The following is a 13,754-nucleotide window of genomic DNA, read 5'->3' as shown; positions in this document are numbered from 1 at the left end:
AATTGTGTAAAGTGTCTTCACCACCGACGCAAGTGTTTTGCAAAGCTCAAAAGTAAATATGGACAGATGAGTCTGTCGGCATCAGGCTGTCCTAGGGGCTTCTCTGCACAGCAGGTCAGATGCAACCACGGACACTTAGGCTGTCTCAGCCAGGGTGCAGAAAAGGAGACCTATCATCCCTGACATCCTGAGCGGGAGACTTGCACAACTGGCTCTTGCTTTCTGCTTCCTAGAAGTTTTGTGTCAAGAGTCTAGTTTTGTTCTAAGCCCTAAAACCCCTTAAAGTCTCTTGCACTGTTAGGGACTTGCCTCAGGAAGGAAGAGCAGACTACGTTCCTCCTGCTCTCCTTCCCCTAGGAGCACCCCAGGCACTTTTAGGTGCAGGTGCCACTGGATTGCCAGCACAGCACCATGTATGTCTCCAGGGTGCTGGTCTCAGGTAGGTTTCGGGTGCTGGAAGAATATGGGCAGGGGGTTTACTGCTGCGTGCCACAAGCTTCCTTCCTTCCCTCACCCGCCCCAGGGATCCCCTGCACTCAGTCCCATAGGCATCAATGGACAGACTGGAGCAAAACCAAACATTTGGGCTCCTCTGTCTGGGTTTAGCTTTTGCTGATTGAACCACCCTTCTTCGGTTACAAAAGAGCACTCGCAGAACTGCATGTTATCATGGAAATCTTCCCCAAAAGATTTCCTCTGGAATTCATTGGACTGCAAGCACTTTGGCTCTTTACTCTCACTTTTTGAAGAGAAAAACAACTTTCACAGTCCTTTTAACTTGTGAACAATAAATAAGAGTTGTAAGGAAATAATTCAGAATTATGTAATTAGAGTTTGGGTAAATTTGCCACTTACTAGGTCATTTAAAAAAGACCAAAATTAAATGTCCTTAGAAGGAAAAGTAGGAAGATTTTTCTCAAACAGGAATTCTCTGATTTCTTCTGCAGACCTCTCCTCCAAGAATCAGGCATATTTGCAAGACGACTAACTCCTTCAGTGCACTTTCCATTCACTCAGTGATGAGCATTTAGACGGATGAAGAAAAACATTTTCCTCTGTTGAATAGCACAACAGTTGTTTGTATCACAAGTTTGACTTGAATGTTAGATAAATAATAAATTTCAATTGTAAAAGAAAAACAATAATGTTCTGTTTCTTGAAAGTAGTCTCTAATATCACCATGGCACATACCTTATTTACTAATCAACTTTTATTTCTGCATAATTTTATTAAACACATCCTAAAAATCAACTAGTTAAACTAAATATTGATTAAATTACTGCCGCTGACAAACATCTGTAATTTACTTTTTAAAGTACCCTCCTACAGAACCAGATTATATTTGTCTTAATTTATACTTAATGGAGAAAAACTAATATTTCTAGAGTATGTCTGATCTGTTTTTGATTTCCATCTTCAGACATACGAAATTGCACCCTACAACCATCTCCACAGACTCTTCCAGGAGATGATGTGACAAGCTCAAGTCAGATGCCTACGCTGTAGGTATCTATATTTCAATAAAGGAGGAAAAATGGGGTTTTTGTCTGATCTGACCGTTGGCATGCTGGAAGAGTCACATAATCTTTCCAACTATCTCATTCTGGCTGCTGTCTTTGCATATTTTTTTTGTGCTGCGCTGTGCCTATCAAGGAAACAAAAGTCTGGTCTTGAGAAAGGTGATGGTGAAAATGAGTAACTGCATCTTCCTCTGTCTACCCTTTCTTCAGAAATGTTCTCACTGCCTCTTCCCATGCAAAAATCTTCCACCAGCCTCAGGAGGAGAGGATACAGTGGTGTGCAGGCTCTTTAGCCTGTTCTTCTCTTGGAGAAGATATGTATTTCAAGCAGGGATAAAAACACCATGTTAAGTTACTATTTCTCTGAAGGAGGTACATTATTGACAAGATTTGGGCTGCAACAGAGTGATAAGTGGGTTAATTTTTTTTGAAGGTTTGGTTATAAAGAACCTTCTTGAAATCTCAAGGCTTTTCTCCAAGAGCTTTTCAGTTTTAGATGCAATTCACCGTATCTTCAATGTCACTATTATATTGATACTAAAAGGTGTCAGATTCCCAAGGCTTTTGATACTTCAGGACTCCTTCTTATATTAGGTCTGAGTTATCTGTTGATGATAAAGAAAGCCCACAGTGTGCAGCATTGCATTTTCCTGTTTCTTACATAATTATATAAAAGGAAGAGCTCAAAGTCATGATCTTTATTGTAAACTCAGTCAGAACTCTTCTGACTTAATTGAGAATATGGTTGGAAAAGGACAGACTATAAGAAGAACTAAAATGAGTTAAATGAGGACTTGGCCCAGAGAATGCAGGAGAAAAAATAAAATAAAGCAAAAATAAAGCCTACATCCAATTCCTAGATAAAGGTACTGAGAAAGTTGTGATTGGTCACTATGGCAACAGATTTTTTTACATGGAAGTAAAATGCTTTTAATACTGCAAGCACATTTTTCAATACAGATTTACTAAATGAACTCAGACCTCATTAAATTGAATATAATTTTACAATAGATATTCTATATAATGTTAGAAACACCAATACAGAGAGAATCAAAATATAAATAGCTATAAGATGTTGATGTTTTTACCATATTACTGGCTCAGTCATTCAGAGGCTCAGGAGGTAAATGGTAACATTAGTTATTTTCTTTCCTCAGGGAGTCTTTTAAAAACTGGTAAAAATCAAGGGAACTATAAGCTTAAACGAGAAATATTTGCTTTTGGTTTTTTGTCTTTTATAATAATGGACTAGGGTTGGTGAATCAGCATATTGGGCTCTATTCTGAGCTGTAAGAATTTGTTTGTACAGCCTCTGCTCTGATGGAGGTGATTCACTTCTCCCCCCATTGCTCTGCACCCCTTACCGAGGCATCGAGGCCAAGCCAGCCCTGCGTCATGCATGCAGATTTTGGGTGTCTGTCAATAAGAGCTGGAATTCCTGCAGCTGGAGCAAGATTTATCCAGCACTGTACCAATAAAACCAGCACCTAATATGCACATTCTGATTTTGACTAACATAGCTATATTGTCACTTCTGCACCTAAGGACTTGGTCTGTCACGTTCAGGGAAGGCAGATGGCAATACTCTGAAGGAGCAAGCTCCACACCTTACGTTGCTTAGAAATGTAAGAAACAGCCACTGCTTATCAGTGACTGATTTATCAGGGAAGGGTGGGATACACAGGCAACAGCAGAGATGATTGAAAGCATTCATCAAAACTGCTGGCCCAAGCACAGGGCAGTTGTGAAGCCAGCACAGCCGGTGCTGTCCCTCAGCCTTGCCACTGCGTCCAGCCATGTCTGCTATGTGCTGCTCTCATCTTCTCTCTCCCCACGTTCCACCCTTTTGGCAGATTCTTCCACATGCTTTATTTTGGCATCGCTTCAAATTTAGTCCTTTGGAGCAAGAATAGTCTTATTCCCAGGCCAGCAAACAGCCAGCTGCTTGATGGCTGTTCAAAGAATACCCGTACAGCTTCTGCTGAATGTGTTCATACTCTTGCAGACGTCGGTATTGTGATCCAAAAAGACTGGCATTTTAGAGTAGTTGCAAAACTGGACATCCTTTCACACTTTGGCTGTTTGCCTGTCCTAAAACCCCTCTCACTTTGATACATATTTAATATAAAGGAAACAATTTGATATCAAGGAACCACCTCACGTATACCATCTCACCTCCGCACAAATCACACTTGGGCAGCCAAGGCAAAAGTTTCTGGGAAGAGCCTGGTGAGAATGTCTCATCTTCAGCCCACCGCTGTCGGCGATCAGCCCCGCCCAGCCCTGGCAGGGAGCATGGCCAAGGAGCAGGCAGCTGGGCATGAGGGAGAGCAGGAGAGACACAGCCGCCTGCAGGGCCCTTTCCATGGGCAATGAAGTATTTTTGTCTCGCTGCTGTAAAGGAACACTCCTCTTCAAAGAAGTGCTTTCCACTGGTTCATTTGACCCCATAGTCCACACCTCACTTCATCAGGAGGAAAGAAGGGGAAGAGATTCACATTTTAAGTAGGGGAAGAGATTCACATTTTAAGTTTGGTTCCAAAATCCTACTGGTTTAAATACTGTCAGATTTAGCTGCAAAAAAATAGGAGAAGAATTTTCCACTAAGCTTACATAGGCAGGATTTATTTTCTTCCGTGCCTTGAAAATACTGTCCACCTGATTGTAATTTCTGTCTGTGTATGTGCATCCTGTTTACAGCACTCATGCCGTTTGAATCAAAGAGAACCTACAAGTGTTGTGTCTCAATAAATATGGTATTTAACTGTCTTGCAGAATAAGTGCATTTAGTGCATACTTTTTATAGGATGACAAACTATTAATTATATTATCTTAGTAGTAATTTTTGAGATGTTATTTCTAAATTATACTTGCTTTACTGAAAACAAAACCAGAAGACCCTTTCTCTCACAGACACATAGGTTCCTGGCTCCTAGGAATTTGACTTCCAGTGACTTGGGAGTTTTACGTCTAAATGCCTTTGAGGATCTGGGGCTATTTTTTCCCCACTATCCCTAGGAAAAGAGAACAAAAGTGAAATAATACAAGAAAGAACTAGAGGAGGATTCCAAACTAATGTTACTAAGAGGGTTTCAGGTTAACCAGCCACAGGGATGAATTTACAGAGGGGCGTTTTCTCAAAAGATGATTTACAGCTCAGCACCTGGAGAAAACAGTTTGCACCTGGCACAGCTAAAGAGCTTTCTTCCTACTAAGAAATAAAGCAAAAAGTGTGGGGAAGGTTTATGTAATCTTCACTCTCGGCATCCTGGAAGAAGAAAATCGGGTAAAATATAGTGATGGCTAAAGCAGGCAGAAAGATGTACAGCAAGGAAAAAAAGTCAATATTAGCAAAAAAGATGTGTGATATGAATAAGTAGGAGGGCTGTGCTTAATCCAGCTTGGGACCTCGGAGCTGTCAAGAAGAAACAAGGGTTATACATGGCAGCACAAGGGATGTACAAGGCAATACTGCCCACAGGGTGGGCAGCAGCGTGGCAGCCTTGGCTGAAGCTGCAGATGCTGTAAGGGCCACCGCAGAGCGAGGGGATTGTGATCACTGCTGCAACAGTATTTTTACAAGCATGCAGTGTTCAGAAGAGATGGAAGTGTGCCATTAACTCAAGGATCTGGTTTTTTACTTCAGGCCAAGGGGTCTGATGTCCAGCACATTTCCCTCCTTAACATGTAAGGCTTCAGAGCAGAACAGACTCCTTCACACGCAGGCTGTGCTGCTGCTGTTTAAACAACCCGCTCTAGCCCATGACCTGCTGAGGGGAGGAAAGGGCAGAGTTGGAGCCTCACTGGCCAAGTGTGCTGCAACACTGCTGCAAGGCTCAGAGCAGGCAATGCTTCCAGGTCCCCTCTCTAAATCCAGGAAGGGGGGAGAACATTTGTAACAACCCTGCTGAAGCCCTGCATCTATTACTGCTCTCCATGCCCACCCCCACTAGTGCTGCCTCTGGGACAGAGCTGCTGCAGAACAGGCTGGCTGGCAGGGAGCAGCCAGGAAGCTGCCAGGCTTTTCTGTATTGCAGCTAGGATCAACTCTACAGCTCTGGTTGCATCAGCACCACTCTTTTGGAGCATTTGTCCTTTTGCTGGCTTTCTGCCTGTTCCCCTGTAGAGCTCAGGATGTTGGTTTTCACCTTGAAAACTCTGCTTGAGCTGTTCCCAGCACTGCTCTGAGTTATGTAGGTGCCAATAGGTTCTGCTCTACCCCAGCAAGTGCCAGTGGAGGGGCCCTGGCTCTGCACAGCCTGCCAGTACATCTTTTCTCATTTTCTCCTTAAGGCTTTGTCTCCTATGAGCAGTCACAGCTCTGATGTTCATACATCCTCCTGTGCCGCCCAGTCATCCACTCTACCACCCCGATGGTGTTCACGCACTTACTCATCTCCAGGCAGCTTTCCCTGGCTCAGCTCTGCTGCTTCATGCCCAATCTAATAAAGGACAGAGCCCACTGAAATCAGTGGAAATACTTCCCTTCACTTCAGTGGGCTTTGGAACAAGCCTTTGATAACCCTTATGGAGACAATCCCCAGCAGCCCATCTGAAGCCAGTGACAACAGTCCCGTCACCTGAAGCGGAAGCAGCGTGCACCCCAAGAGCACTGTCTGCTCCTCTTGCTTGCTGTGCCCCTTCACACCAGGTTCTTCGGCCCTGCTGTAGCCACTTATGAGGGGCAGACCCAGCCTGTCCCCATGTTTGTGTGCCTGCGGCTTGTCCTGTGAACAGGAGCATGTTGTCTGGCACTGTGTGGAGCAGAAGGAAAGCTTGGAGGCAAGAGCTGTCTCCCAGGTAAAAATACTCCTTTGCATTAGCTGGGGGATTTAGACAATTAATCCTAAATGTGGAAACCAAGTTATTTTTAGTGGCTACAATGTGTGAGTGCACAGTGCCCATCACAGTGGCCTCAAGTCTAACCAATAAATATCATAAATACTAATACTGTTATTTATATTAAACAAGTGATCAGCTCTTGTTTCAATGAGATGTTCAGACTACCTGGCAGCCTTGGAACTTGGATGACATCAGATTTGACTTCCAAAATCAAACTGCCACCTTGTGGTACGGTGGGGGAGAAGTCTGTAGGAAATTACATGGATAGCAAAAACTTAGATACACAGTAAAAATTTGTCCCTTTACCCCACCAATGACTTATAGCATTTGTATATTATTAAATATATTTATTTTACTATACTTCAGGAAATTTAATAAAGCATGACATAAGAATTTTTTAAAAGTCAATCTAACTTTTTGTGATTGTCAATATAAAACCTAAAACCATTTCCTCATTCCTGTATGTAATTGTACTGAAAGCACCAGTGCAGTCATGTGTGTAGGTTTTTCAAGATTAGACCCAAATGCAGCTTACAGGAAAACACTAACTATAAAGGCTTTCTCTCTTTTAAGCTCATTAATGTTAAGAAAAATTTCTCTGAGAGTTAGAGCAAGGCTACACAAATTGCTGAAGGTGAGCAAGTTGTAGTGCATCATCTGGTCTGAGGTGCTGTCCCTGTACATGGACCATGACGGATGTAAGGTAATTTTAATTAGCTTTCTCTTTCACTGTGGGCCAAGCCATCACAAATTACTTCACCTTGCTTGTCAGCCAAGAGCAAGCACGATGGATCATCAGCTGTGCAGTAATATGTTACAGCAATGCGCTTGTGCTTCTCAACCTTCAAGCAGAAGACCAGCTTGGAGATGCACTGGCACGATCCCTTCAGATAGATTGAATGTCCTTGTGTCATCTAATACAAGTTATGAAAGATGATAGATGAAAAACTAGTCTATTTCAAATCAAAAAGTGTAGCTGAGGTGAACAATTGATTGCAGCCACGTATCAGTGCTTTGTGCATCCATGACTTTTCAGGAAATTTGTGGTTTAAAAAAAAGGTGCAGGTAACAAGTAGCCCGTGAGATCTGGAGATCACATCTTACCCCTCTGCTCATGCCAGACAAGCATTAACACTTTTTTAAAAGCATGAAGTGGAGTCATCCACCACTGAAAGTAACAAAGTAAGAGGAGGTAGTCATGCAGGAGGGAATGTGAAGTTATGGACAGCCTGCTGATGACCCTCCTCTTAAGTAAGTCTAGAAGGAGCCAGATGAGCTGCCTGGGACCTATAGCATCAGGGCAAGCTGTTTTCCTTCCCACTGTGCTTATTGTAAAGTGCAGTACCTCAGGGAAGCAATTTTTATAAAGCATTCTTCATCCAAAAGTACTTAGGTAAAAGGAACTCACCAGTTTCACAGTTCCCCATGAGCTGCTGTTCTGCAACACCTTCAGGGAGCAGTGGCTCTAGGAGAGAGCTGGTGGGGATGCCTATGGGTGAGGGTCCTGTGGGTCCTCATGGGGCTACCTGAGGAGCCTGGGCCCTGGAAACCATAGGAGCAGATGCTACTCCGACTTCCAGTATCACCTGGCTCACATTTCCCCATCAGTCCACTTGGCAGCCACACTCCCAGTAAGGATAAACACGAACAATTTTTTCTAATGGTTGGGAGGTGCCTGCTTTGCTGAGTGATTTAAATCAAGGGTGGATAGTCTTCTTCTAGCTATGGTCTCATCCAGCAGCCCAAGTGGGTGCAGGTGTGAACTACTTCTACAGGCTGCAGGCCACGTGTGGGTTTGTGTCATTGCAGGCTGCTGTCAGCACAGGGACAGGACCAGGAAAGAGAGATGGAAAAGGGAGGGAGGAGGAGGTGTTCAGTGGATGATAGGGTTGTGAGGGAGAGGATCTGAATTTAGATGAAGGATATTCAGGGGAAGGAGAAGAGCCCATGGACACATGTGACATTCTGTGCTTGCACATGAGTTAATTTGCAAGTAAGCCGCCTGCGGCATGTGAGCTCACCCCATAACACGGCTGTACAGCTCTGCAGCTCCCTCATCCCAGCATTTCTCCTTCCTGGAAGCACTGCTTTTGGCCCCTGAGCAAACTAGGGAAATCCTGCTGTTCAGGGCATTACACAGGAGGCCAGGCTAGATCAATACAATGATCCCTCAGGGCTTTACAGATCAGGGCATCTGTGAGACCTGTGCAGTGGGGGACTCTTGCGGGGGCCTGCCTGATGGCTGGAGGAATGAAAGCAGAATCAATACGCTGAATGCTGTCCTGGGGAAAAGAGAGCCACCTGCCACAGAAAGAGTGCCTTGGGGATTTTTAAATTTTTGTTTTCTAAAACTCACTAGGTAAAAAGCATCTGCAGACAGAGCATCACATCCCATTGCAGTCAACAAATCAGCAACAGTAACTATGAAAGGAAATGTGAGTGTTTCTCCATCTGAGAAACAACACCTGGAACTAGTGTCTTTTAATGTAAGTGTATGGCAGGAGCAGAGGGTAACCATGTGGTTAATGAAGCTTAACATGCATAAAGCCCATGGAAATAACTCTTATTTTGGTGTTATTCTTAGTGTGTCTGTCTGTTCTTGCTTTCATAAAAAGAGTGTGGTGATATCTAAGAGTGGTATTTTGATGCCTGAAATGCTCCTCATATAAATAGAACAAGCAGATCAGCATGACTGAGTGATAAAATTACCTTCTGGTCTTCAGGAACTTCAGCATGCAACTCTGCTATAGGGACCTCAGTGCACCCCTCTTCACAGCACAAAAAAATACGTTTGGAAATGGATCTGGAGGAGACACACAAAGAGGGAGAGAATACAGAGAGGCAAATGACTCGAGCTGCAGCTGCAAAGTTGGTGAAAAAGGCTTTTCTTGAAGCCCTGAAGTCCAATGACTTTGAAACACTGGAAGAGCTCTTAAGCCAAAAGAAAATAGATGTGGACACAGTATTTGAAGTGGAAGATGAAAACCTGATTCTGGCATCCTACAAACAAGGTAAATGTGGCAGCACTCACCAGCCTGGAAGTAGATGGGTTTGAGTGATTTTCAAGAAAACTGTGGCCTTTTGTCTCTTTTGAAGCTGCAGTGTAAGCTGATTCATATGCAGTAACAACTCAGTAGGTTTGTATGGCCGTGGTCACGGCAGGAGGGGAGCTTATCAGCTGTACCCACCGGGCTTGGTGGAGGGCAGGCCCCCAGAGCCCGGGTGCTGCCGAGGCAGCTGCTGCAGCTTCAGAGGAGTCCGGAAATAGGAGTCCTTCTTTGCCATTTCCTTGCAGAGAACTTGGGTGCAAAGCCCAGAATAGACACGTGCAGGCTAAGTGTGGTGTATACATTTCTTGCATGTACCCAATCACATATACAGAGCACTTAGAAACATAAAATATTAAATCTCTTCCATTTTCAATTTACAGTAGTAGTACAGTGCATTCTGCCTATCTCAGGAGAGCTAAGGAAATCCTGCGGACCTTGGATGCTGCTGGGTGGGAGGAGGATTATTTTTCAAACTGACAGAAAATGAGGATGTGCTAGTTTATAAAAACTGAAAAATCGTCTGTAAAAAAAAAAAAAAAACAACCAGAAAAGACATCTGTTTTGGAGCGTAGAAAACCCAAAACAATTCTCAGCCAGGCACTGGTTGAGTTTCCAAAAACTTACAACTTAAAGCAATAAACCAAGGTTGCCCTATGCTAAAATCAACATTCTTCATGACCTATTTGCTAACAGACTTTGTGTGTATCTAGAAAACAGTAACGATCAGCCTTTGCCAGAAGGGGAGATAAACGCCTCCAGTCCCAACAACATAGGAAATGCACTTTTTTTTTCTGTGCGTAAAGAAGGGACAACATCCCACCTCTTCTCCTTTTCTGTGTTTACCTCTCATTTAATGGTTGGCTCCTGTTCTTCTGATTTCATTATGACATTATTATTTCATTATTCATTATTATTTCATCATGACATACTACCCCTGGGGACAGTGTCTGAGCTAACCCACACAGTGGTGAATGTATCTTAAAATATCTTTTGTTCTGTCCCCAGGCAGCTGAAATGCATTCTGGTTGTGGTTTGAGACTACAGGATTAATGCATAGGTTTTCAGTTGTAGATCATTTGACTGCAAGCATTAACCTATCTCTGTTGAAGTCTCTCTTGTTTCCAAAATGTAGACTCGTAAATGCACTCTATGGCCCACATCACAGCAGTGTATTCACTTTCTTTGTCCAAAAGGCAGGAGGCACGCTCAACTCTCATGCAAATTTTTACTTTTATTCTGAATCCCAGATAACTGTGATATGAGCAGGGGATTTCCTTGAGGAGGAAAAGGGGAGAAAAACTAAGTCCCACCATCCTACCATTCAGACAGCCTGAGCTTTGCCACAGCCCTGAGTGATGAAGTGGAAAAGAGATGCCATGGGTGACAGAACGGCTTTGCCTCCTCTCTTCAAAAGAGCCTGAGAACTCCCAAGGGCACTGACCTTGCATGCGCCATGGATTTTTCATGTTTCCACCCAAAGAAACAGGCAAATCAAATGAGGCCTCCCATGGAGACCACATTTTGAGTGCCTGATCCCTGTCCCTGGGCCCAGAGATGTCTGCGGGTTGGGCAGAGGACATGGGAGATGCTCCCTCGGGATGTCTGAGCACAGCTCATCTGCAGCAGCACAGGGAAGGGAAACAAACAGTGGTCCCAGGCAGGAAAACTGTGGCTATATAAAGTGGTAACTTGACTTTTAAGGATCATTTTCCTGCTGTTACGTATATTTATGGCTCACATCTGGCTCAGCTCTGTGGGGGATAAGCCAGCAGTGCTCCACAGCTCACTGGTAACAAGGGGGGATACTGCATGGGAATTCCGATAGGGAGGTGATTTAAGAGACTTGCTCTGCTATATGCACAGACTCTGGGATATTGTCTGCCTACTTTGTGCCTGGTTTGGGGACATAGGATGAAAAGATTGTCTTGCCAGAGTTGCCAGCGTAAGCCACGCAGACAGTGGAGTGAGGGAGGGCAGAGGGCTGCAGAGGAGCCCATCACCCTGCTCGGGTACTCCGGTGCCTCAGGGCTGCCAGCTGCTGCCATTCACAGCATGGGTTCCTTGGGGACTGGGTTTGGTAGTCCCCCAAATTTAGTCCTAGAGTGGACGCCACTGTCTGTAGCCGGTTTCTCACCCCTGACATCTCACACGCTGGCAGTAATAAATGGTTAGACTGGTCAGGACAAGTCCCTGCAGGCATGCCAGAGCAGGAGGTGCAGCTGCTGTCATGACTGTCCTTTTAATATCTGTAACCTTTCAAGGGAAATCTAGCATTTTTCAGAGGCACACCACAATGGCATTACTGGCATCTGTCATCTCAGAATATATTTGCAATTTAACTAGGAAGGAAGAAAAACTTTAATCCAAGTTTCTCCTTGCCATCAGCACTTTGTTTTTATCTATGTCTTTCCTTCTCCATCTTCTTTATGTCTAACACATGAATACTGTAAAAACTGTATCTATATGACATGAAGGATGAAAAATTATATGCAACTAGAGAATAAAAAATTAAGGTCTGAATTAATTTGACCTCATTATACATATTTAGTATTTTTCTGTGTCTTTTACATGATAACAGTATTCAACAAGGCATTTGTCCAAGGAGAAATAGATAAATCAAACCCAGAAAATTTTATAGGCACATTCTAGCTAAGATGCAGCTGCTGTATCTAAAAAAAAAAAAAAAGACAAAAGAAGAACTTTAGACTTCTCCTGCCCTTCTGCATATTATTATTGTGTTTTATTTCTTTAAACAAGTGATTATAGTAATCACATCTGAGACTGTCTTTGTGCAGACATTAAGCATGTAGTCCTATTTTGGGAACAAATATTTAAGTGTTATTTGGTCTTACACCTGTTTGTAAGTAAAAAAAAAAGAAAAAAAGAGATCATTGTGAAATTTTCAGAGAAAAATGGAAACATTCTGGGGCCAAATTTCATGCGAAAATGTCACTGCTTCTATTTGGTTCTTCAACCTCATTTACATCAGTATCCAAACTCCTCGCTCCATGCTCCTCAGGGGCAGTAGTTGGCAGGATGTCTGTGATACAGCTGCAGCCACATTGCCAGGGATCATCTATGTGCAACATATCACTGGAGGTCTGAATCCAGATCCTGACATGCAAGATCCTGCCGTCTCCCACACAGAAAAAGTAGGATGAGCTATCGGTTGAGTCACTGGCTTAAGTAAATGCTGCCTTTGCTCCAATGCCACCTTTGTTCAGCTATTGGCATGCTGAAGATCCTGTTCTCATATTTTTTAGCTGGTGGCATTTCAAATGCTCTAAGCATACTTTTTTTTATTTTAGTCTATACAGGTCACAAGAAAAACAAAAGCTGCCTTCAGAGTGGGAATTATCTCTCCAAAAGGCAGGCTATTCAGCACATACAGTAAAAGTGCTTAATGAAAATTAAGTTATGCTTGAGAGAACTTCATGTGCACTAAGCTGTAGCTGGTGAAATTACAGTAAATTAAAGCAAAACTCCAGCCCTTCCTTCTCCCTCAATTATTTTCAGTAGGTGGATAGTCCAAAGAAAAGTCTGTGCCAAGGATGGTAACACATTTTCACTCTGTACAGGGTACTGGCTGCCTAGCTACAAATTAAAAATATCCTGGGCAACTGGACTTCATCTAGCTGTCATGTACGGACATCTGGAGAGTCTTTTGGTCCTCCTCAATCACAAAGCTACAATCAACTGCCGGCCCAATGGAAAAGCTGCTATCCACGTAGCATGTGAAATGGCAAATGTTGAATGTCTCAAGATCCTTTGCAACCATGGAGCTAAGCTGAACTGCTTTTCAATGAGTGGGCAGGCACCCTTGCACTTCTGTACAACACGCACCTCCATGCCTTGTGCCCAGCAGCTGGTTTGGAGAGGTAAGGTAAAGCTCTGTAGCGTCTTTCGTGGCATGCCCAGAGATGGTGGGCATGGTCTGTGGTTTCTCTTAGGAGGCAATTTGTCAAAGTATGTGTGTATTTATCCCTTCCATCCACAGCTGACCCATGTCTTCACCTCAGACTCCCTTTCCTCATCTCTTTGATCAGAGGAAGCTTCTCCCGTTCTGATTCTTCACCTCCTCTGTGCTTCCCTCTTCCTGGCCACCGGCCCTCACTTCAGGATTGTTTCCTATTTCAATGCCTCCAGCCCACTGCCTGGTCAGTCCCTCAGCAGAAGAGCTCCTCTAAATCAGGGAGTTTCTATTTCTCTATTTTTTTTTCTGTCTTCTTCATCTGGCCTTGAAAAACAGTATGCAGTTTTTCATACCGTCTCTTATCAGTAGCCCAACTCCTGCATCCATGCAGGGATTGGGGGAAAAAAAGGCTATTACATAAGATTTCTG

The 13,754-nt window shown here is 43.6% G+C and overlaps 1 protein-coding gene across 1 annotated transcript; it reads left to right on the top strand.

The window, feature by feature from the left end:
- Positions 1-9,159: 9,159 nt before the first annotated feature.
- On the top strand, positions 9,160-13,290 carry LOC104470485 (ankyrin repeat and SOCS box protein 4-like; the record flags this gene model as incomplete). Its single annotated transcript, XM_010085431.1, has 2 exons — positions 9,160-9,373; positions 12,991-13,290. Coding segments are annotated over exons 1-2 (514 nt in total), but the record flags the coding sequence as incomplete, so codon positions are not given.
- Positions 13,291-13,754: the final 464 nt, after the last annotated feature.

This window comes from Pterocles gutturalis, unplaced genomic scaffold (assembly GCF_000699245.1).
Source record: "Pterocles gutturalis isolate BGI_N339 unplaced genomic scaffold, ASM69924v1 scaffold4990, whole genome shotgun sequence".
In the NCBI taxonomy this organism is placed as follows: Eukaryota; Metazoa; Chordata; class Aves; order Pterocliformes; family Pteroclidae; genus Pterocles; species Pterocles gutturalis.
This window is presented reverse-complemented; position numbering and strand designations above follow the sequence as displayed.